The sequence below is a fragment of the Macrobrachium nipponense genome, chromosome 35 (genome assembly GCF_015104395.2).
Source record: "Macrobrachium nipponense isolate FS-2020 chromosome 35, ASM1510439v2, whole genome shotgun sequence".
Classification (NCBI taxonomy): Eukaryota; Metazoa; Arthropoda; class Malacostraca; order Decapoda; family Palaemonidae; genus Macrobrachium; species Macrobrachium nipponense.
Window position 1 is genome coordinate 26,056,276 of NC_061096.1, and position 25,962 is coordinate 26,082,237.

The 25,962-nt window shown below is 35.6% G+C and overlaps 1 protein-coding gene across 4 annotated transcripts in view; it reads left to right on the forward strand.

The window, feature by feature from the left end:
- LOC135208493 (unconventional myosin-X-like) overlaps positions 1–13,188 on the forward strand; it is a gene marked incomplete at its 5' end in the record, with an annotated part of 30,443 nt that extends 17,255 nt beyond the window's left edge. For all 4 annotated transcript variants that reach the window (XM_064240730.1, XM_064240731.1, XM_064240732.1 and 1 more), the window contains 13 exon segments: positions 2,654–2,815; positions 3,327–3,592; positions 3,734–3,890; positions 4,720–4,856; positions 5,378–5,583; positions 5,803–5,934; positions 6,080–6,246; positions 6,359–6,566; positions 7,523–7,680; positions 8,028–8,147; positions 8,309–8,548; positions 8,800–9,003; positions 9,359–13,188. In XM_064240730.1, the coding sequence (XP_064096800.1) occupies positions 2,654–2,815; positions 3,327–3,592; positions 3,734–3,890; positions 4,720–4,856; positions 5,378–5,583; positions 5,803–5,934; positions 6,080–6,246; positions 6,359–6,566; positions 7,523–7,680; positions 8,028–8,147; positions 8,309–8,548; positions 8,800–9,003; positions 9,359–9,565 (2,364 nt within the window).
- Positions 13,189–25,962: the final 12,774 nt, after the last annotated feature.

Here is a 25,962-nt window from a genome sequence, read left to right on the forward strand (position 1 = left end):
TCAGCTATATCCTTTTTCAGATCCTTATTTGAAAAAGGTTTAGCAGCTAGCACGATTACGACAAACAAGTCAGCCTTGAAAAAGATATTTCAATTTGGGTTCAACATAGACTTGACGGATTCCTACTTCTCGTCTATTCCTAAGGCATGTGCTAGACTTAGACCTTCTGTAAGGCCTACCTCAGTTTCATGGTTCTTAAACGATGTTCTAAAACTGGCTTCAGAAACCGATAATGACACATGCTCGTTTATAATGCTCTTAAGGAAAACACTGTTTTTATTAAGCTTAGCTTCAGGAGCAAGAATTTCAGAACTGTCGGCTTTGTCCAGAGATCCGGATCATATTCAATTCCTTCCCACAGGGGAGGTACTACTTTCTCCGGAACGTAGCTTTTTAGCAAAAAATGAAGACCCTTTGATGAGGTGGGAACCTTGGAAGGTACTACCCCTTCCACAAGACGTATCTCTTTGCCCAGTTACAACTTTACGAGCCTTTCTGTCCAGGACCTCCTCATCCTCATCGGGTCAACTCTTTAAGAGGGAAAAAGGTGGAACTTTATCCATTAAAGGCATCAGGCAACAAATCCTGTACTTTATTAAGCAAGCCAATCCTGACTCTTTCCCGAAAGTACATGATGTCAGGGCAGTAGCCACCTCAATTAATTATTTCCAACACATGAACTTCGATGAGTTGAAAAAGTATACCGGATGGAAATCGCCGACAGTGTTCAAACGCCATTACCTTAAGTCCTTGGAAGCTCTGAAATTTTCAACAGTAGCAGCGGGAAACATAGTTTCCCCTGATTCTAGTTAAATTGTAGTAGAAGATTCAGTCCTCCTTTCTACCTGCTTCACCCAACAGTTCGTCTATTCCTACCGTGTTCATTTACATTCACCTGGTGTCTTAGCTGCTTATATGATGATGTAGTGTGTGCCCCCTATTTTTTGACTAGGGACACTCACAGATGATTATGGATTTTGATCTCATGGATGTTACCCCCCTTATTTTTATGCTAAGGGATACATCCCATTTATAATGGTTATGGGTTTTGTATATTAAGTCATATGCATTCCTTATATATTATCCTTGTTGCTTAATTTGTTCATTTGATTATTTTAATTGCTATTATATTTTGATACATGCCTTTACACAGATACCATTTTGTTACATGTAAGCCAATTTACCTCTGTACATATGTAATTACCTTATGATAAGAAACATGTTTAGAATTAAGGGTAATTTAAACATATTTTTATTTTGTATCACTGTGTATTTGTATCTTTTTAGCAATTATATTCTTTTTTATATTTACTTTATTTTTTATTTGAGACCTATTCTGATTTATTTTTACTTTTGTTTACAATCTTGTGCTATTTCTCTGGTACGATTTCGCGCAGCGACACGAGCTGAGCCCAGAAAAGGGATTTTGACGTAAGGAAAAATCTATTTCTGGGCGATTGGCTCGTGTCGCCAGCGAAATCCCGCCCTACCCATCCATCGCCCAAGATTGTCTGCTAACTTCAGGATGACCACCAGAGGCGCAGCAGTCGGCAGCATGGGATGGAGTAGTAGTAGTACGAGCTGCTCACTCTGTGGGTCGGCTCTCCTCATGGAGGGTTTTTGTTGTGGGAGATTTCTATTGGTATTTGGCTCGTGGTAGTGGTCTCACTCGCCTAGTGTTCATACCGACACCCTCTTGGAGGGTGAGCGAGTCAGTTATACTGACCTTTTTCTTTATTTTATTTATTCTCTGGTATGTGTTAGTACATTTACCCTAGAAATAATAGATTAAAGGATATTTCGCTGGCGACACGAGCCAATCGCCCAGAAATAGATTTTTCCTTACGTCAAAATCCCTTAATACCCTCAGCGTGACACCAGATAATGATGTTGACGGCAAGACACGAGACAATGAGGGCAGTTGATAACAATGAATTTTCGTGTTTTTCTTTCAGCACACTCCTGGCCTTCGCTAATTTTGCTAGCCTTAGTTGCTGAGTAGCCTTCTTGATCTTAGGTAACTTCGGCATTGCTATAAGTTCACTAAGAAGTTATAAAAACAATGTAAATAGCTAGTAACCAAACTCAAGTGCCTACGCGCATGTACCTCCTTTGACGTCTGTGGCGTAACTGAGTCATTCTCAGAGTCTCGCGCTATAAATAACCGCTCTGAGCAGCTCCCTTCTCACCCAGTGTCACACTACCATTCATTGCTACCAGATGTATGAGAATTTCGAAAAAAATCTTTAAAAATCGCTATATATATGCAAAAATAAACACGCAAAAACGATTCTGTCAAACTCAAGTCATAAAGACGACGCAGTTACGATGACGTCATAATTTAAAAACCGCTATATCTTCATTATTTATAAAAATAATTGGCCGAAACTTCTGGAAAGCATGCACGGCATGTTTCTGCATAGATACAAGTAATAACTCGATTTTTAATTTTTTCAAGTTGACATGTCATCCGCCATAGGGGACGGTCCCCTTAAATTTACCTTTTTGATATCATAATGACCTAAGCATTAGAATTTTTGTAGGTGTTCTAGTGTGCAGAAACACTGAATATTTAAAGACATAACTGTGTTTATGAAAAATTTGTAGAGGAAGGCAACATTTAACAGCAGTCAACACTATTTTTCAATTTCAGGCTGATGAGTATCCAATTAATGAGAAAGTTGCTCTTCAGTTAGCTGGTTTACAAGCTCAAGTAGCTCTTGGGGACCCTCAAGAAGGCAAAACAGAATTTTATGCAGACATCACATCTTATCTTCCAAGCCGTATTGCTCAAACTAGAAAGCAAGCAGAATGGGTAACTACTGTGTGCAACATGTTATTTGAAGTTGTATATATTTCATTGAGTGCAGTGTTATTTATTTTTCCCAAAACTGTGAAAGAAAATAATTATAAAAGTTGAATAAGGTTATTATGAGCTTTATGATCTATACATTTCAGAAATAAAAATAGTTATTCGGTTTACCTACCTTATTGTCTTAGTGTCTCACTTTCATTCATTATATATAAAGTGTAATATACATCTGCAGTTTGCCTGATTTTAGCTCTCTCAGGTGGTCTGCTTTCTGTCATTTACGCTTCCCTTCATCTGCTCCCATGCTCTATTTCTACCTGTGTGTACTCTTCCTTTCATCTGATCCCATACTTTATTTCTACCTGTGTGCTGTTCTTCAAAATTTTCTAACTTTAACTTCTGACTTATTCAAAACCAGTCTTTTGATCAAACTCTTGAGTTTAGAAATTTGTTTGTGGTGTAGGTAAACTTTCTTCAACTAATCATTTCTGACAAACTTTTTTTGTAATTACAGGTTCCTATTCTTTCACAAGCACATCGGCAGTATGGTACTGGGAAAACAGATATTGTAGCCAAAGTGTGGTATCTGACATGTGTTATGCAGTTCCCTCTTTATGGTACCACTATGTTTCAAGTGTCTTATCGGGGTTATTGGTCATATGGTAATACTTTGATACTAGGTGTCAACTGCGATGGTATTGCCATGATCAAACCAGATGATAAATTTATCTTATATGAATATAGATATTGTGACATAGAATCCATCTTTTTAGATCCTAGGTATGTTATGAACACCCATTTTTCTTTTACTTTTTATGGCATTGCAAATTGTTTTGGAAATAGTCTTGATTCATAAGCTCCTGAAATCTATTATAGTTGTATGTGACTGTCAGACTTATGGAACTTCTTTCTTTATTCCAGTGATAACTTTATTACCATAAACCTTCTGCGAACACTGCCAGATGCCCATAAATGTTTTGTATTTGAAACCAAAGAAAAGGAAGAAATAGGATTTTTGATAGCCAGTTATTCACCACTGCTTGCATCTTGGATTAAAGACATGGACTCCAATAAAAAGGTCTGAGTTGTTGACTAGTACATGTTTTAAAGGTTAAGGACAGTGTTCTTAATCCTTTGAGATTCCTGGAGTTTGTAAACACCTCTTTGTTAAATCACACACTGACCACTTATGGAAGTAGCAATACTTATTTTTTTTATATCTCACTGTAAATTTATTTTTCATGATTTAATACTGGTAATGGTGTCATTTTGAAGATTGATGTATATACTCAAGTGTGGTGTGTTCGTAAATGAAAACCGTAGAAATTAGAGGGAACTCTTAAAGGATAAAATTTACATAATTGCAAATTATATTCATCAGAATCTCAAAAGATTAATGTACTTAGCATTTTTAGGATTTTTGTAGCTTAATCATTTTAGATTTTGATGCCATCAGATGAAATTATGCAAACTCCATGACCCTCATACTTGGAGGCCTAGGTAAATGGCTCTGTGATGCAAGGCATAGCAGCTTTGTCCTGTCACCCCTATTTTGCAGATTCGGTATGTGAGCTCCCCAACCTTCTCCAAGGAGGCTTGTTTAAGAACGAGTTGCCATTGGCCAAAAATTTTCCACAGCTAATGACACTTGCTATTTTCATAATCTTAAAGGATAATATCTGCAATCAGAAATGACATAATCAGAAACTCAACTGTTAATCCTCATTTGTTTAATCCCCCAGCAACAATAGCTCATTTGTTTTGTCTGCATAGTATAATACTTTTCTAACATATTAATAACACAGTTTTTGTACTATTAAGTTTTTAGTTATGATTTTGCATATTAATCAGCCAAATGTTTTTTTTTCTTTATACTTAAGAAAAATTATTTCCAATATATTCCCCAGGTGAAGCAAATAACAGGCGAAGATAGAGTGAGACTGTACTATAACTTGGTGCATACACGTAGACAGTTGATTGATGCCAACATTCTCAGGAAACCTCAGGATCAGGGTAGCAACTTCTTTGTTAGCACATTGAGAAGGTAATTCTTTTAGTTCATCATACGGAGAAGGTTGTTATTGTATTCCCTCAGTTAATGCAAAGTCTGCTAGTGTTTTTGCTTTTGTTGGAATGTAAGTTTATATTTCTGTTTCATTCTTGATTGCATAGAATAACAGCAGGAAGTTCTTTTATTTTAGAATAATGAGAATATATCTTTCGTCTGATTTTTCAGACATTTCAGTGGTTTTTCGTAGTTGGGTAGAGAGTACGAATTTTATATAGAACGTACAATTATAAATTAGAATAAACTCTACTCATGTTGTGGCCCTAAGCAGCCATATTGGTAGCAGTGTGAAGAGAGGAGGGAAAATAAAAAGGTGAGACTAGTCATACAGGTGGAAGATGAAGTGGCAGATGTGATAAAGGTGGAATAAGTAAAGGAAAGAAAAAGTAATTAAAATGACCATAGGAAAGAAGGTAATGCACATGTTCTATGTAAATTCACCACAAACTTGTTAGTGATACTATTCTATTAATTTTAGAAATGTTCTTTACTTACAGACTAAACAAACAGAAGCTAGAAAAGCTGAGACAAGATTATGGAGGTGAGAATTCTGAAACATATAAGGGCTTCCATCCCATGTATTGGGCATTTTCAAAAGCTCCTCTAGTTCAGACCCTCAGTAAGATAGCATCACCAGAAGTCGAGCAACAGGCATTACAGATATGTCTTGTTATTCTTACATATGCTGGTCTTAGTCAGAATAGTGAGTATCATTCACCGTTAAACTAAGTAGTATAGATTTTAATGTTTTTTGGATAAGTAGCATTGTTATATATGTCACTAAGTACATAAATTAAGACTATTGTGAGCAAATAGAGGCACAAAAAAATAGAGTTAAGTCTACTTGAAGCTGTCAACTGTACAATTTTGTAAACTAACTTTTACTCTTTTAATTATGTGCACACTTTTACCTTTTAAACAGCTGAAACAGCTGCTACGAGTGATGACCAACAACTGACTATGGTTCAAGGTATAGTAGACCAGTGCATGAAGCGAGATCTGCTATTGAATGAGACCTACTTGCAACTTGTAAAGCAAACAACAGATCATCCAGGTAATTCACATGTGAATATTTCCACAAGACATTATTTTGTGATGTTAAAATTTTTGGTTTATATGTCATAGTTGTGTGAAACTAGCAAGTTATTTATAAGATATATATATATATATAGAAAGTATCACTTTGTTTTTCTACATAGATCCAAATTCGAGGGTAAATCTACGACACTGGGCGTTACTGACCTTGTTTTGCTCTGTAATCCCTCCTACGGACAAGGGTATTAGAAAATATCTTAGGGCGCATCTGCAGCGCTGTTCTGCTGATTACGTTTCAGAGGAGGGCAAATATTCTAGATATGCTGAAAAGGTAATGATGTCAGTTGTCTTCATCAGTTACTGTGATATATGGTTGATTAATTCTATTAGAATATTAATTTAGAATATTCTTTTTATTAATCTCTCTTTATATGTACATACAGTGTTTGGTGAAAGCCCTCAACAACAGAAGAAGGCAGTGGGCGCCTTCCAAGCAAGAAATCTTATGTACGATAAACCGACGACCTATTTATGCAAGATTCCACTTCATGGATGGTCAGTTCCATTCTCTAGAATTTGATGCTTCAGCCACAGCACATGATGTAGTTGAACTAATCAGGCACAAAATTGGCCTGAAAAATACAGCAAAAGGTAATGAAAGTTTTGAAGCCAGACATTTTAATGAAATACTGATTATAGTAGTTTGTAGGTCTTTATTTTTTATGTATGTGTACTTACTTTGTTTAATGAAACTAGTAGTTTATAGGCCTTTATGTTTTATGTACTTGCTTTGTTTAATGAAACTTACCACTTGGAGTGACAAGAGCCTTTAATTTGGAATTGAAAACTAAAGTTTAGAAATAATATTGGAAAGTTATATGGCTTAGAAAGGAGGAAGAATAGTAATGGTTGCTCGCAAATATCAGATACAAAGAGGATGAGAGAGTGTAACTTTTCATTATCTTTAGCTCCAAGTACACATTTTACAAGTGCAATACTTACACTATCATGGGAATGTGTATCCTGAATGCCAGTGGGATACAATGTTGATTTACTGTTATTTCTGTGAACTATATATTTTTGTCTATAAAAAACAGCTTGGTTGTTCTAGGATGACAGTCTATTTGACCTCTTGGTATGCATATGAGATTTTCTGAGAATCTTTGATTTAAATCTCGGCTAGTATCATTGAAGTAACAGCCTGGCATTTTTGAGGAAAAGGCTTCCATATGAAGCTAGCAGACCTTCATATTAGGCAAAAGAAGTTACACCTCTGAATACAGTTTTAAATTTTAATTGACCATTTTCAGTTTAGATGAGTGTTGAAATATGAAATTTCTTTATTAAATATTAAATTTGTTTTATGAATTATAGAGTATAGTATTAGCTCTGGCTTTTTGGATTTGTATAGAATACAATAAGCAAATATGGAAGTGAATATTAAATTCACAAATACAGATCTTGCTAAGCCTTCAGGTTACTGATGTCTTTCAAGATTTTTAGGAGGACATTTACCTTTGAAATAGAAGAGCTCGTAACAGTGATTTAGTGAACGTGAATTACGTACTCTGGTTGATGATTAACACTTATTTTGAAATTCACTCCAGGCTATGCCATCTATGAAATGTTGGGCACGACAGAGAGATGTATATTGGCAGAGGAGGTTTTAGCTGATGTAATGTCTCGGTGGGAACGATACAGACAGTCCACCACTGCCAATCAACAACACCATCAGCATCATCATCACCATATTTTCCTTTTCAAGGTATTCAAATTACTTTTTGAAAATATAATTTACTATAGATTTGTATAACAGTCCTCATAGCATTTATGAAGTAGCGCCATGTTTTGACAGATATGAAATTTCCTTTTAGTTCCTTGAGCGTAAAGACCATGTGCAGTAAAGAATGGTTAATTGTAATGGCTTTTATTTATTTTGAGCTAATACAGGCACAGCACATATTTCTCAATACTGAATATGACTTGAAATTGTTGAATTTTGAATTTTTCTAAATGGAGTACCAAATTGTAAAATTACACCAAACCTTTTAACAATATTGTATTATAATAGAGTTTTAGGGGTATGCTAATGTCCTATTTTTTATTTTTCAGAAACATTTGTTGTTAGAATCATGGATGGATCTAAGTGATAATGTCGAAAAAGAACTCTTGTACTTCCAAGTTCTTTACACTTTGCGTGCTGATAAGTTCCCCGTGACTCAGATGGAAGCTGTAAGTAAACTGTAATCTCATTACAAACTAGATAGTTATGAAGACAGTATAGAATAACAGAGTTATTTGAATAAAATTTAGAATAAAGTTACTTTAAAAGTTCAATAAAAATATAGCAATGTACTTTATTTTTCAAAAGGAAATGTAATTTAAAATTTCAGGTCATGTTATGTGCTCTGAGAGCACAAATAGAGTTGGGTAACTTTACTGGGACTGGAATGGATTATGGCGAAGTTATAGCGCACACTTTGTCGCCAAGATTGCTAACAAATGTAACGCATGATGCTGTTGCAATGCATCATCAGTCTCTTTTTAATATGGACCCTCAGGAAGCCAAGCAGGCTTTTCTTAATCTCATCAAGTCTTGGCCACTTCATAGGGCTACTATATTTGATGTCACAGTAAGTACCTAATCTTTCTTTTGTTAAATGGTATTGTTATCATGATAAACCATTGACAGACTTCAATTCGTCTCTCTTTTTCACTGTTGAAATTTATTGTACACTGATTGTTTTCGATTACTATGTGCAGTACTTTAAAATCTATCAAATGATAAAACTAATGTTTGAGCTACGTAAGGCATTGAAAGCCATTCCATATCTCATATTTTTATCTAGCAGTGGCAGCTTTTAATTACTGTCTTATTTTACAGCAATCCTTTACATCTAACTGGCCTAAGGTATTATGGTTGGCTATTGATGAGAATGGTGTGCATCTTCTTGAACATCGATCTCGAAATGTTCTCTGTACATATGAGTATGATTACATTTTGAACTACTCAGCCTCCATAACTGCACTTATGATCATCACAGGATCTACAAGAAAACAAAGCAAAATCATTCTGAACACTACCCAGGTGAGTACACTGAATTTTATTTTATTTTATTTTTTTCACCACCACTAAATCAACCACCTGTGAACCAGGAAGTGCTTGAGACTTCAAGGTAGAATCGGTCATATTGATCGATATATTTACAACTCATAATTTTAAAGATATATTGCCCATCTGATTATGGAATTAGCCTTAATTATTCAGTTAATGTATTTGCAACTGATGTACAAAATTGTGCAACATAGATTGGTTCTTTTATTAAAAAAGTGGTAAAAATATTATGAAAGTTTTAATCTTTATAAATAAAAGCAGTGTGACAGCAAATAGATTTTATACTCCATAATTTTGAAAACTACCTTTTTTCTCTTATGACTTTCAGGCTTTCATGATTGCTACATTAATAAAAGATTATACGGAAGTACTGAGGGAGACTATGAATGCTAACACAGATGGTCAGACTTCATCTGGATTAATGGCACCTCCTGGTTGGGAGGACGGAGCGCCTCAGCAGCCAAGACGGTCTCGCCCTCCAAGCATTATGGCTCGTCCTGCTCCTACTTTACAAGAAGAAGTCATTACTCAGTGATTAGGTTGTTAATTATTAGATTCTTTTTAATGTGAGCCTGACTGCACAGTGATTTTTATATTTTCATGATGCTTGTTAATAGTTGAATTTAACCTTATTCATAGTCCTAACCTAAAGTCTGTTTCTTACTACAACTTAACTGTCACTTTGTGAGGAGTTAGTTTTTTGTTTAATAAACATTTTGCCAAAATAGAAGGAAGAGAATATTCCTGTGAAGTACTAATTTAGTACATGGGCAGGGGAAAAAAAGTGCCCAAAAATGAAGAATATTTTTGCATTTAAAAGTTTTTGTGAGAAAAGAGCCAGTGCTCAACAGTTTACATGTTGAAGAAATCAGATTTTACCATAATCAAATGCATTTAATGCTACAAGTAACATGAGTATTGCAAAAGTGTTATGGTCATTGCTCCATTTTTCATACCAGCTTTCAAAATCAGGTATGATGCTTCTTATAGTAGTTTTTCTATAATGATGGTCATACCACACACATTTTTTAAAAATAGGACTGTGAGGTAATGAAGAATATTAAAATTCAGTATTAAAAAGTTTCTCACTTGAATGTAAATAATATAGTATGATCCTTGAGCTGGCCAAGAAATATGTGCCAGCTTTTCCTCTTCCATGCACAAACTTGCTCAAGAGCTTGCAAAGGCAGACAGTTGTTCAATAATCACCTGTGTGTGCTGAAACTCAAGTTGCACACTTCATGTGTTGTGCCAATAAGAAGCTCTTTTATTTTTAGCAAGAGGCTTTAAGAATGGATGGTATTGTGAGTGATATATATATATATATAATGGTAGTAACATATATACTTGAATACTTTTTTTCATATTCACTAAGCAGTTGTTGCATGCTCCATTTGTACAAATGATTTTCTTTTATTTAAATTTTGTATATATAGTTTTATATTTACTATAGAGAGAGTTACAAAAAACAAGAAGATTAATTGCCTTGAGGAGTATTTGACTTCTAAATTGCCTTGGAAAGTTAGGGTTATTAAATATGGAAATATAATGACTGATTTCCTATTATTGTTTTTTGGTAATGAAATCATGTATATCCAGATGCTTTCATTTTCTTTTCCGTAATGTCGTTGTACAAAAATGTTTTTAAAACTGTGAAGTACAGCTTATGATGAATAATCCGTTGATTTGGGAGATGTTTTACCAGTTTGTAGCATAAAAAAACCTCAGCTGGTTATGATAACAATACTGAAATTGGTTAGTTATTTTTATAAAAATTATATGTCTTGATTTTTATGCATATTTCATAACAACCCTGGAATAAAGTTTATAACTCTTCAAAATGTCAGTACCATATTTATCTTCTTACCATGTACAGCTAATAAAAATGAGTCTGTTTGTTTATCTTAGATCTCCAAATTAGAAAATTTTTACTTTTTCCTGGGATAAGAAATATGGTGGGATGTAGGTAGTTTTCAAGAACCATTAAATGGATATCTTACAAGGTTGCAAAGATGATTTTACATAGAAAAACTAAGTTGAAGAACTTCATGCAAGGGTAAAGATATAGAGAACGAAAAATCCCTGTGATTTGGATATTCAGTATTTCATGGCCAGGGACTTCAATTAGTCTGAATTGTGTAAAGACAGCACAAGCTTACAGTTTCAGCTATATGTTAATGTACATTTCTGGTGCTATAGATCTGTTGACATTGAATTTTGAGTAGGGATTGATTTCTGTATTCCATTTTGTTTGAATCAGCTTCTTAGTTATGCAGGAACATCAAATATATGCACTAATATCATAACATTTTGGGGATTTGATACTACAGTAAGTCTATGTTACATATCACAATGTGGAAGCCCATTTACATTAAAACAAATGTTGCTGATATCCTTGTGTAACTGTGGTACTGGTGCATGAACGTGATCCTGTACTAAAAGTGACCAATGATTCTTTATCCTCATCATGCCTATCCTGTGAAGTAAAGCAAATTGGGCATAAATCAACATTTTTCTTTTATTCTGCTACATGAACCGTATTCCTATGCACCATTAAGCTGTTTAATGCTAGTCGTTACCTTATAAAATTATTTTATGTGAGAGCAATATGTATTTTAGTTACTGTGAGAGCTCTATATGTTCTAGATGGAGCAGATTTATTTCTTTTAACTACTGGTTTGAAAGCTTGACATTTAATTCATTGTTGAAAGACAAGATGCAGATATCAAAGTTTTAACAGTATCCCAAGGTCATTATAATGTACATAGTGTAATGAGATATATCACAATAACAGAAATGATCTCCAAATAAATATCTTTGATGGCACATACCCATGAACTGTTAACAGAAAAGTGACTAAACTGTTATATTTAAATTTTCATTGCTTTAAGCTACTCATAAGATAAACTAGTACAGTATCAAGATTTTATTTATTATTTGAACTTTTTTTTTTTTTTTTTTTTTTTTTTTTTTTTTTTTTTTTTTTTTTTTTTTTTTTTTTTTTTTTTTTTCTTTTTTTTTTTTTTTTTTTTTTTTTTTTTTTTTTTTTTTTTTTTTTTTTTTTTTTTTTTTTTTTTTTTTTTTTTTTTTTTTTTTTTTTTTTTTTTTTTTTTTACTTGAGTCATGAATCAAATTTGAATTGGTGTAAAACTTCAGGCAATAGCTTAGACCTTTTGTTTAGACATGCCTTGCTTTGATTATTTGTATGAAAATGTATTTTTATGAATTTTGTTTATTTTGCAGTTCAAACAAATATGTGCAATAGTTTCTTCATCTCCTTTTGTACTTACATTTTTACCAAAGAATCTCTCTTAAGAATGATACTTATGTATTGTGTGAATATTGATATTAGGGTTATTGACCGGAGATGAACTTGTATTATGAAAAGGCTCTGTACCTCTGGCTCCAAGAGTAGCAAGACTGAATGTAATGGTTGGTTGTTAGGAGGTGTGATGAGCCACACAGAAACACTAGGGACTCCTGCTGTATATAGATGAGAGCTCTTGGTGCAGACCCTTACAAGACTCACACAGTAACATCACAGTTTATGGTGAGTAACTGTATTCAACAATACAGTATTGGACAGTAAGTTTTAAAGTTTAAATTTAACTGTAAAGTAACACTAGAGTGTAATGTGGGTTTTAACTACCTTGTTAAATGCAGTTTATTTTTTACTGCTGTCCTTATGTGTTTCATCAGTTACCATTTGCAAAGTGATCTGTAAAAATTGTTCTCATCATCCTGCTGTTAGTTTTCTGTTTTGGAGCTTTTATTCATCACATTTTTAATCTTAGTTTTTGACAAGTGCTTGTTAACCCATTAGTAACTGTCTTTTATCTAGAGTTTTATGTACAGTGTTAATGTGCTTAGTCCCTTTCTTATCTCGCATATAGTATCATTTGGACTATGTACAGGTGTTCTCACATCCCTTTTGTAAATCCTGCTTATGCTTTACCTTATAAAAGACATTATATTTTTCATTTTGAAGTTTGATATCCTTTTTGGGGTACAGATAAACATTGGAGAGGTGGACCTGTTCTTGTTTGATCAAGTGACCAGTGTTGCTAACAATCCTGTGAAACTCTTGATAAGCTTTTGTAAATCTCGTCAGTGATATGTCAGATGTTATTTCTACACAAATATATAATAACAATTGTATCAGGGTTTTAATTATATGCAACTCGTCAACATCCTCTATTCAAATGATGGAGAACTTGTTCTGGTTGTGACTTTAGTGTAGGTTTGAGTGACTAATAATTTTACCATAATTGCATTGTGTTGTTTAGTAGTTGTAGAAAAAAACCTATAAATACCAATCCTTTGTCATTTTTTCAACAAGCTAAGGTAACCATTTATACACAAGGTCATTTTGTAAGTAATTTCCAAAGGCCTGACTTTCAAGTTCCTGAAGAGGGAGCTTTCCCTACAAGCTTGGAAAGTTCAGGGTAGAAGGGCTTTGTGTACAGTATGCCTGGTGCCTGAAAATACTAACAAACTTAGTGCAATTGGCAGGTAAGCCAAATATGTATAGTATATCAGAGTAAAAGAAAAAAAAAAGTAAACAGAATCCTAACCCATATCTGTGGGCTAGGAAGTCAGCTGACAATGCTCTAGAAATAGAAAAAAATTTGCATTTAGCCGACTGCCAAATTAAAAAAAAAAATTTTTATTAATTTTTTGGCAGGGGTTGAATTGCATAGTAAATAAATTCACACCCGTGATGGACACGAGCATCCTAAGATTGTGCAAATGATGTCTATTGGTTCCTGTAACTTCAAGTCAAAAGTATATTGACATTGAAACAGAACAGTCCCGTAGGGGGCTAGTGCTGTCAGTGCACCTCATTCAATGCAATGTAGGGATTAGTTAAGTTTCTTTGCATCGGCCCCAAGCTGCAACCACTTCTGTTCCTTCTACTGTACCTCTGTTCATATTCTTTTTCTTCCATCTTTCTGTCCACCCTCTCCTAACAGTTGTTTTATAGTGCAACTGCTTTGAGGTTTTCCTCCTGTAACAACTTTCAAAACTTTTACTGTCAATTTCCGTTTCAGCGCTGAATGGCCCTAGTTGCTCCAGTGCTTGGCATAATGCCAAAAATCTATATAAATCAATTCAAAATCAATCAGACCAGCTTTCAACATCATATGCTGGATATATAGACAATGAACCGCTATTCATCACCTTATATGAGATGAAAGAAAAAGTACTTCATAGACATATGTTACAATAAAGTACACAGCTCCTGTTTATATATTCATTATCATGATTAACTACGTTTGCCCAGAAAAATTAGCATTGTTATACCCCTCATGACCGAGCTTGGCTTTTTCTAGCTGATCTTAGCACTAGTTGTAGCCGATTTTCTTGAGAGGCCTGGAAGGTAGTACTGGTGATGTAGCCTAAAGTTTTGGACGAGAGAACTATAAAATATTCCTTTAGTCTCGGTGTATATATTTTAAAAGTTTTTGTTTCATATGTAGTTTTTTTTATGTAAGATGTTACATTTTTTATTTTCACAATGAGAAAGATTTATTTAGACCTTTTTGCCTATATGTATATCTATTTATTTTGATACCAAGAAATATTGTATTGATAAAGATTCCGTCATTTATTATATACCACCATCTTTTTACTGTAGAGCAGTATAGTGGTTATGTAAACAATCATTTCTCGTACGAAAGGGATCTATTTTTGCGATTTTGGTAGAGAAACGATACTTTTGAAGTTTCTGTACGATAACTTGTCCAGAAAACCTGACGGCAGCGCCTCAGTGGTGTGGTTGGTATGGTATTTGCGTCCCACCTCGGTGGTCGCGGGTTCGATTCTTGGCCATTCCGTTGGGGAGTGAGAGATGTGTATTTCTGGTGATAGAAGTTCACTCTCGACGTGGTTCGGAAGTCACGTAAAGCCGTTGGTCCCGTTGCTGAAGAACCACAGGTTCCATGCAACGTTAAAGCATCATACAAACAAACAAACAAAAACCTGACAGCCATTATTATCCCGCTCAGGGCCGTACTTTTAAACTGAAATATTCGACGAAGAAGCTCTTAGCGGCTGTTAGCTATTAAAAATACAGATTGAATAAAAAAATTGTCATATTATTGTGCAGCGAAGCAGCTCGATGACTAAGATGAAGAAAGGGTGAAGTATATTACTGGAAGCCGAGAGGTCGCTCTTCGCTAACTTCTTCATATATTTTTTGTGAGGTTAAAAGAGAACCGCATAAGCAATGTAAGTGTTTGAATTATAACACATATCAGATATTTTATTAGTCAATTTTATTCCCGTATCTTAATACAAATGGTCTTATGTAAGTTCATGTAAAAGACTGTCTTTGTACTTAGAAGACATCACGTCACGTTCCATTGCTTTCAGAGCTGTCACTTCCTTGGGGGAGGCTGTATTAGAGGAATGTGTTTCACCTCCTCTTGGATTATATTATGAAGCTGGTAAGAACATTTTCAACCATTGTATTACTTAGAGTAACCAAATATTCTTCTGGGAAGGTTATTGAGACATTACAAGGAGCTGGCACAACGTGATAATAAAGAACTGCTCGGTTGCAAATATGGTACTACTGGAGCCATTTCCACCATAGCCTACTATAGACCTACTACTAAGTCCTCTTTGAGGATTAGTAGATGTATCTTCTTCAAGTACCGTCATAACGAGATTTTAACCGTAAATAAATAACATAATTTAGTGCGACATTGCAATTGGTGCACAGTAACTGGTCTCCCCCCCCCCCCCCCCCCCCCCCCCCCCCCCCGTTTCTACCCTGTATAATATGTATATTTTTTTTAAAGGACATAACAAGTTCTCATTTGTTTCTCACTAGTTATTTGATTAATGTTTTAAACATAATTCATATCAAGTTTTCTTATAACCATGATATTCTTGATATAATATTCGAAGTATCTGTAAAAAATGGCGTAATGCCTCCATACAATATTTTGAGTATTGCAGTAAACTTTCCTACTTACTCAGGCTCCACATGTTTTTGATGTCTTCCTAATCACCGTTTCTTGTTAACAGCATTGAATTATAGAACTGAATGACTCGCTGAGCACTGTTATCATACAGTGAGGTCGGTAGCAGTATTGGCAAATTGCCTTACCTGTATACTTTGTTCTCTGTGGTGTGGCCGATACAGATATGATACTTCGCCACTTATTTTCGCTTACTAGCTTCTTGAAGTCTATTAAATTAGTTTCCATTATTTGAAATGTAATGCTTTATATCCTACTGATATTTTCAATGTATCTTTGGTGTAAAACCTAAGTTATATGAACAAGAGTAAAAATGTGGCATATTTTTGGGCCGTCGTTGACGTTTCTGAGTATAGGGGTCATATGCTCTGTGGGACATTTTAAAAGGTAACTGTCAATTCAGTAGATGATACTCTCTTTATGTCAGCCACTATAAGGAAAGCCCAAATGACTTCACCTATCACCTGAGGTCAACGAAATATATAGTCTATGATATATCGGTGCATACATAATTTTAGAAAACAACAGTTAACCCTTAAAAGGTCACCACGTCATATGCGTGTTGCAGAACTCGTCCCACACATGTTGTTTACGTCATGTGACGTTCTTAAGTTTTTAATTTTGTGCGCCTTCATAGCTTATTGTATCGATATTGGTTCTGTACTACTTTGCCTTATTAGAGGTCTTGCTGGCCGTTTGCACTGATCGTCTTCCATTCGTATGAACTGCGCAGGGGAGGGGAGGTAAGGGTGGCCTAGGAGGTTGTCAGAAACGTCAAACCAGCTAATCCTGTGTGGCAAAGGATTGGTGGCGATAATTTTTTTGCCGCACACTTCGATTTTGATGATAGTATATCAGGAATAAACTTTTTTTTATTCTATTTTTTATAATTCTATAATGGAACTGACTGTATAGAGATCCAATCGTTAATTTCATGTTATAAAATGGGGTAATATATCAAGCAAACACTCAAGGGAACAAGAGTTTATGACATTACAGTATCAGAGATGAGAAATTTTTTTGCTTTGGTTAAGCTTACGGGTATTGTCAGGGGGGGGCAATCTTCGATATTATTGGGTCACTGATCCTCTCCTGAATACACTAATGACTTCTTATCACTAAGTTTGCTAGTATAGCTGAGAGAGAGATATATATATAAGTTAGCTAGTATAAGAGAGAGAGAGAGAGAGAGAGAGAGAGAGAGAGAAAACGTACTGCAACCAATGCTGTAAACTTGGCTTACGCGATAAGGTTAAACTATCCTGTTATGATGTTCGTGATTTTCGGCAATACCAATATAACTTTAAAATGTTGATCAATTTTAAGTATTGTGTAATGAATATGACCGATATATAATAATAGACACGGTTGTAAGATAACGTCTTGGCCGAAAGGTAAATGGAACCTTAATAAACAAACTTATATTACAAGTGAGACAACAATCTTCATTACAACGATATAAACTGCTCAGATTTTTTTTACTCCGTGTGTGTGTGTGTGTGTGTGTGTGTGTGTGTGTCTTTCTCCAACCATACCTAATAACTCCGCCCACCAAACGAACTCCAAAACTTATTGGTGGAACTCTTGTTAGCAGAGAAGAGGTTCTCCCCCCCATCTCCCTCAGTAAACACTGTTACCATGTAATTTTTCGAAGTCTCGCAAGACGGTGTACCAGGGAAACCTGTGTCCAACTGTACATGAGCTCATCAATCATGTGGAGTCGATTTGGGGTCAAGGGTGGCCACACCCCCTTTTACACCTCATCTACGTATATCAGCTTATAAGACAAGTGGAGTCTATTTGGGGTTAGGGGCGGCCACGCCCCCTAATATGAGCTCATGTACAGTTGGACATAGGTTTCCCTGGTACACCGTCTTGCGAGACTTCGAAAAATTACATGGTAACAGTGTTTACTGAGGGAGATGGGGGGGAGAACCCCTTCTCTGCTAACAAGAGTTCCACCAATAAGTTCTGGAGTTCGTTTGGTGGGTGGAGTTATTAGGAATGGTTGGAGAAAGACACACACACACACACACACACACACACACACACACACACACACACGGAGTAAAAAAAATCTGAGCAGTCTATATCGTTGTAATGAAGATTGTTGTCTCACTTGTAATATAAGTTTGTTTATTAAGGTTCCATTTACCTTTCGGCCAAGACGTTATCTTACAACCGTGTCTATTATTGTATATCGGTCATATTCATTACACAATACTTAAAATTGATCAACATTTTAAAGTTATATTGGTATTGCCGAAAATCACGAACATCATAACAGGATATTTTAACCTTATCACGTAAGCCAAGTTTACAGCATTGGTTGCAGTGCGTTTCCTCTCTCTCTCTTATACCAGCTAACTTATATATATCTCTCTCTCAGCTATACTAGCTAACTTAGTGATAAGAAAAACCCCTGCGCTCAGTATGCAGTTCTGATATGTCATTAGTGTATTCAGGAGAGGATCAGTGACCCAATAATATTGAAGATTGCCCTTCCTGACAATACCCATAATCATTACCAAAGCAAAGAAATTTCTCATCTCTGATACTGTAATGTCATAAACTCTTGTTCCCTTGAGTGTTCGCTTGATATATTACCCCATTTCATAACATGAAATTAACGATTGGATCTCTCTACAGTCAGTTCCATTATAGAATTATTAAAAATAGAATAAAAAACTTTATTCCTGATATACTATCATCAAAATCGAAGGTGTGCGGCAAAATGAGAACATTTTAGGTCCTATTACAAAAAATATAACATTTATATTATACAATCTAATACCTTGACCATCCACCCTCTCTCTCAGTCACTTCCCTCAATCTGTCGGGCATCGAATGAATAAGGTTGAAAATTTGCTGCAGTCTCGTCTACAAATTTTCCACTGAGAGTTGATGTGAGCCATGAGTTGCTGTGTTGTTCTCTCATGTTCCATTTTCCATGTGTTCACCATCTGGGCCCACACGTGTTCAATCACATTCATATCTACTCCTTTGCTCGGCCATTCAAGAAGAAGCAGGTTATCCTGTCTGGCAAACCACTCTTGAACAACGTGAGCAGTGTGAACAGGATGGGCCCTGGTGGGAAGGGAAAATTCCTTTCTCGTAACGAAGGCAAGGAGGAGGTTTGCAGCAGCTCAACATACTTAGCTGCTGTAAATCGTCCCTCGATACGGAACACATCACCCATACCATGCAGACACACCCAGCCCCATACGTTGCAGCTGACATGGCCAGATCGAACCACCTCAACGATGTTACGGGGTTCATATCTGAATGAGAGAAAAAAATGGGGATGTATAATATAAATCATATTATTATATATATATATATATTATATATATATATAATATATATATATATATATAATATATAGATATATATAGATATATATATATATATAATATATATATATGATATTATATATTATAATTAATATCTATATATATATATGTATATATATATATATATATATATATATATATATATACCTTTGGAGAATTTAAATTCTCAGTGATACCAACACTGAAAGAATTCTATTGTGTAATTATTTATTTAATATATTATATTTGAAGAAAAAGAGCAAATGATGCCACTGCCCCTTACCTAATATTTATCTCAGAAATAGCACTCTTATTTATGTTAACTCCCTTTGTATATTTTGACAGTCCACTTCCGTGGAACAAAATCTGAAGATTAATAATAAATATAAAGAAGAATGCAATTGATAATTGATGCAAGTAACGATTTTCCTTATCATACCGAGTTCTATTTGTTCGCCAATAATGCAGCTTCCCATGCGATGTGGACGAGAAGCACTTCTTGTTAGTAAAGATGACCCTGCCCCAAAAGTCCAAACCCTTATCAGCATGACGTTGGGCAAAATCAAGCCTTCCCGCCTTGTGTCGCTCCGTCAAGAGCTCCTTCGTCCCTGGAGTTCTGTGATGAATCCCAGCAGCGTGGAGTCTACGTCGTACTGTCATCAATGACACTTCTAATCCAAGGTCTTCATGAATGGCCTCGGCGTTGGTTAAGGGTTGCTCTCGAGCCGCCCTGATAATGGTGTCATCCTCAGCTGGGGTGGTTTTCCGTGGACCACCTGGCCTAGCTAAGAGAACATTATTATCTTAAATGTTTACTTATAAATTTATATAACATCGCAATCAATTCTAGATTCTTCGAATTTTGTACTTGATGGATTGATCATAATTTAGTAAACGTGGCTGTATATTTTTGGTTTCAAAAGCATATCAAATAGAACGAGATTACATATATCCATAATATTCTCAATTTGTTGGTGGGTTATTGAAAACTGTAATCAATTCCTGAGCCATCACTGAAATGACTTTATAATAACTATAGCTATCAAAAGACACACAATGACTGTGACGGGTGGCACAAATAAAATGCTCTTATAGGCTTAATTTTACCGAGACAACTCAATCGACTATCTAACTTTGTTCATGGTTGAGGTCGGCAAGGGCCAACCACCCACCGGTGTGGAATTATGGAGGTGCACCTGAAATATTACTGTGGTGTTGGAATGGCTGTGGATATCTGTAGTCTAATCAAAATTATAATAGCGAGACGAAATACATTCAAGAAAGAAACGTTCATATCAAATAAGCAAGATTAAATAACCATGAACAATGTAACATATCCACCAATCATTCAGCATAAACAACTTACGCAAGTCGTTCAAGTTCCCACTCTCCTCCCACCTTCTTATCCACAACTGTACCGTGGTGGAGGACACACCAACATCACGTGCAATGGCTCGTATCGAGAAACAATTGTCGCGTAAAATGACAATTCGTCCTTGCAGCGCCAGATTTGTGTCCCTTCGATTCATGGTGAGTGGTTATGAAGTCTAACCCATTTAAAAATCCTGCTAACGACCTTACCTCCGTTGGGATTCAGACTCTGTTTCGAGTCGAGTAAAACAATACTATGATTCATATATCATTATATCGTTCCTTGATTGTAGGATTAGGCAATAGGGATCATAATCACCATGGTATGAAATAAAGATACTACTGTTAAATATAATATGCTCACATAATTATTGTTCCTGATAATAATTACATTGAGAACTGAATACTCGTTGAGCACTGCTTCGTAAAATGAGCTCGGTAAAAGTGTTCGCGAATTCTCTAACCTATTTCTCTGTAACTAAGATTCATATAAGTGCGAGATTTTGCTATAGTGTACTACACCGGTACCGTAATTTATAAGAGTATCATGAATTACAAATTATAAAGAATAGACACTTGTCCTGTACGAAGAGGCAAAAGGCTCGATTAGCCAGAAATGGATGACACAACAGTATAAAAAAAATTCGCCTACCCTCTCCCTCCACCCCCACATCCACCCCCTTCCTCTTCCTTCCCTCACATCTCCCCCTCCTCTCTCTCTCTCTCTCTCTGAATGTTACTTCAGTTTAAGTATATTTTGTACGATTTTTTTATACTATCCATCTATCTAATAATAATAATAATTTTACAATAGTGTTTTTTATATCTAACGATTCACTTGGTTGTTACCTGCCAGCAAGGCTGGCAGGCATTACGGTACGGTACGGCACGGTTGATATTTAGCCTATGTGTACGGTACGGAATTACGTAACGACAATTTACCAAAGTATGGTTCAGGTACGGAAAAAATGTGCAAAAAACAAGGGAACAATATTAATTAATTATTAATAAGTATAACAAGTTTTTTTTTACTATTATTCTTAGGATCAGCAGCAGCAGCAGTAGTAGTAGCTATTACTATTTTTATCTTAAGGTAAAATTGTTTTTTCTTTCTTTAGTGACTATTGACTTGTAAGGAGTAAATGATTATATTTATTAGAGTGAGAGATATCTGCATGTATGGTGGGGTGGGAAGTAGAACGATAGATACTGTGATTGATGGTAAAGCTACTGTTATAACTCGTTGTTTAGTTACCTCCTTCGCAATCTTCATTTGGACTCAGGGCATCAGCATTATGCTTGTATTACGAAGGTGAAGAAGAGATGGCCGCCTAGGAACATAACTGTCGGCATGGTAGCAGAAATCCGTTTGTCACGCAACTTTTCAACTTTTTTTTTTTTTTTAGCAAAGAGAGAGCCGCCAATTGCCTACAGATTGGTTTGAATAGGTAACTGGTTACAGTTGCTCTATGTGTTAACAATAAAAATTGAGCATTTTTACCGGAGATTCATTTGAGTTAAAGCCTTGATTATACCGAAAAATTATAGCAAAATCTCGTACGGATACCAGTCTTCATTACAGTGTTATTGACCAAAAACTTGACTGCACTGTCTGTGAAACCCACAGTAAGAAAGCTTTACCAATTACAAATAAACACTATCTTTTATCTGAAATGTTTTTAATTATATATTTTGAAGTTAACTGTAATTGCGGTTGTTTTTTATTTATACTTATTGGTAATTCGTAATTGTAACTGAAAAGTTCAAATAAAATAAACGTACTTTATTTGAAATTGTTATCCTAGAGCAGCCCTCTTACTTTTCGAGAACTCATCTTAACCAAATGCAATAGAGAGATGTTTTGAGTCGCTACCCAATTTATTTATTTATTTATTATTAAGGGAGAATCTTACCAGCTACTAATTTTAAAATTGTGTTATTCCATTTATTTCCTTTTTTTTGTGGAAAAGTTTTGTGAAAATTTTTTCCAATATTTAAGTTTTGTATTTCAGTATTATTGAAGTTGTAATTGTAATTTGATAACAGGTCAGGTAATTATGATTCTAATTGTAATAGATATAAAGCAAACGTAATTACCCTTAACCAGCTTATATTACATAAGATATGCGACAGTAGCTATTTCATACGAAATGGATGAGCATAAAAATAATGGGGAAAAAAAATAAAAAAAAAAAAATCTATGCATACATGGTAGAAAACTGATTAGAAATTCAGTGATTTTTTCCACTACACTTCGGCTTCTCTCGGGGCACCTGTGAATTGTTCAATCTTTAATAAATCGACTTCATCTTTCTCGGGATCTATGTGGTTCTGCACCCTTATTTGGCCAGGCAACCAATTCAAATCCTCTCGACCTTGAAACCATTCCTGGACTATTCTGGCCGTATGATGGGTGGGGCAGCCGTCATGAATGAAAATGACAGGACTAGGTGGGAAGGGATAATTCCGCTGTTGAAGTGGAGGGAGGAAGAAATTCTGAAAAATTGTAACGTATTTTTCACTGGTGAAACCCTTCAGTCTTGGTGATATCACATATACCATGTAAGGAAATCCAGGCCCACACGTTTACGGTTACAAGCCACTCCTGGCCACTTCGTAAATGTTTCCTCAGTGGCTGGACTTCTCACTAATATTAAAAATAAGTGTAAAAATTGAGTCTGTATATTTGGATTACCCCATGGCTTCCGCTGGAACTGACACCATGTCGTATGATGTAAAAAAAGAAAAAAAATCGTAAACAGACCTCTGCAAATCGTTTAGCTCCAGGTCATGATTATTATAATTTATTTATTAGAAAGGTGAATTTGATATTTTAAAGGAGTTCAAAATCTAAACGGAATTTCGCTATCCTGATTTTTTCTTTAAAAATTATCTAAAAAGAGAACCCTAGGACAATCTGATCAAACTACATTTCTCAAAATAGCTCTTTCCACAATGGAAAGGTAAATGACTGAAGGGGCTGTTTAACAATAGAGACGTCTCTCTTTTATCCTCACAAGAAGGTGATGATAAGAGCGAAAGGAATTTTTGTCCGTATGACATTAAAACATGTATCACAATTAATATATTAGAAAATATAAGCCAAGTAGATATGTTTATCCATATCATGTAATAATTATTGTAATGAACGGCGTGTAGGGAATAACGTCTAAGGTATATTCAAGAGGGAATACAAACCCAACCATGAATATATGAAACTCTGAATATCAACAATTGTTTATCATTGGCAAACGAATTAAGTTTACCATATGGGAATGGTTAAAAGTTTGCACCAAGTTTGGGAGTCCTTCTTCACTTTCCATTACACGTTGTGGAATTTTCTCTGTCCCTAGTAGTTTCATTTTGATTACCTCAGTAACGTCTAGTCTCTCTCTCTCTCTCTCTCCTATTCATTCTCTATGTATTTACAAGAGAGAGTGAGTTTAAACCCAATCCTTCGTTCTTGTAAATGCTTATTGTATTCAGAAAATCTACAGTACTATAATAATATTAGGATAAACACCTAAAAAACACGCAGGCATTAAAGATAAACAAGAAAAATATTTCAAGTGGAGCCTTTCGTTAACCATACACTCTATCCACGAGCATAATCTAGTACTTCGTTCCACTCATCGGGGTCGCAACAGGCCCACCTTACCCCTAGTCCCACCCCCACCCATTTCAGTTGTAGAAAAGCCAGGCTGAGGACATCGGTACAGCAAAAGCAAGAAGCTTGTCAATTTGAATTACATTTTAGCATTCCAAAACCTGTAAGACGGCTTAACAACAAGAACTCTATCCCCGACACCACTCCCCCCGCCCCCGAAGAAATATATAGGCATGTATTAGTTTAGTCAAGATTAAAGTGTGTTAATGACATATCAAAACTGAATACTTAGCGCAGTGGTATTTCTAGATGACATGTCACTTTAAAGTAGCTAGATGAGAGAGAGAGAGAGAGAGAAAGATAGAGAGAGAAGAAAGAAGAGAGAGAGAGAGAGAGAGGAGCTAAGGTGTCGGACACTTAAAACACGTTCACAGAGTTTTTGGGTATGTTCAATGAAGTGTTGCTGCGCTTCTATTTATAGCTTCCTATAATTTTATTGGTAGGAAAACGCACTGCAACCGATACTATAAACTTGGTTTACGTGATAAGGTTAAAATATTCTGTTATGATGTTCGTGATTCTCTCCAATACCAATATAACTATAAAATTTTGATCATTTTAAGTATTGCGTAATGAATATGACCGATATATAATGACAGATAACGACTTAGACGAAAGTTAAATGGAATCTTAATAAACAAACTTATATTAAAAGTGAGACAGTATTCTTAGTTACAGAGATATACCCTGCTCAGATTTATTTTTTATTTTTTACTCCGTGTGTGTGTTTCTCCAACCATACCTAATGACTCCTCCCACTGAAAGAATTCCAGAGCTTATTGGTGGAACTCTTGCTAAGAGAGGAAGAGTCCTCCCCCCATCCCCCTCAGTAAACACTGTTACCATATAATTTTTCGAAGTCCCTCAAGAAGGTGTAACAGGGAAACCTGTGTCCAACTGTACGTACATGAGCTTGTAAGACAAATGGACGTCAATTATGAGCCTCATGTTACGTAACATGAGCTTATAATACAAATGGAGTCAATTTGGGGTCAGGGGTGGCCACGCCACCCGAGCCCCCCAAAATAGTGGTAGTCTATATGGTTGGGGTCAGGGGTGGCACCACGACCCCCCCAGAATAGTGGAGTTCTATATGGGGTCAGGGTGGCCACGCCCCCCAGACAAGTGGAGTCTATATGGGGTCGGGGTGACCACGCCCCTTTTGGGGGTTGCCCCGCCCCTTTTTAGGCATCACGTACGTAAATGAGCTTATCAGGAGGGGGAGGGGAGGGGGTGGTAACCACGCCCCTTGGGGGTGGGGGGGGGGGGGGCGGGGCTAGAAAAGTGGAGTCTATATGGGGTCTTTTCCTCTACTCATGAGAACCTAATTGAACACATCTCTCCACGACGAACGAGTCCCTTTTCCGCTACAACACTCTTAAGGAACGAACCCTGATTGAACGGGGATACACATTGCATGGAAGTTTGCAACCCCCACAGATATTTTTATTGGCATGTCATAACAGTTAACGTATGGTTATGCGATGCTATAACGCTCGACTTCTCGCAATCTTGGATGTTATTTTATTACACGAACAAGTAACAGCATATTTTGATTTTATTATTATTATTA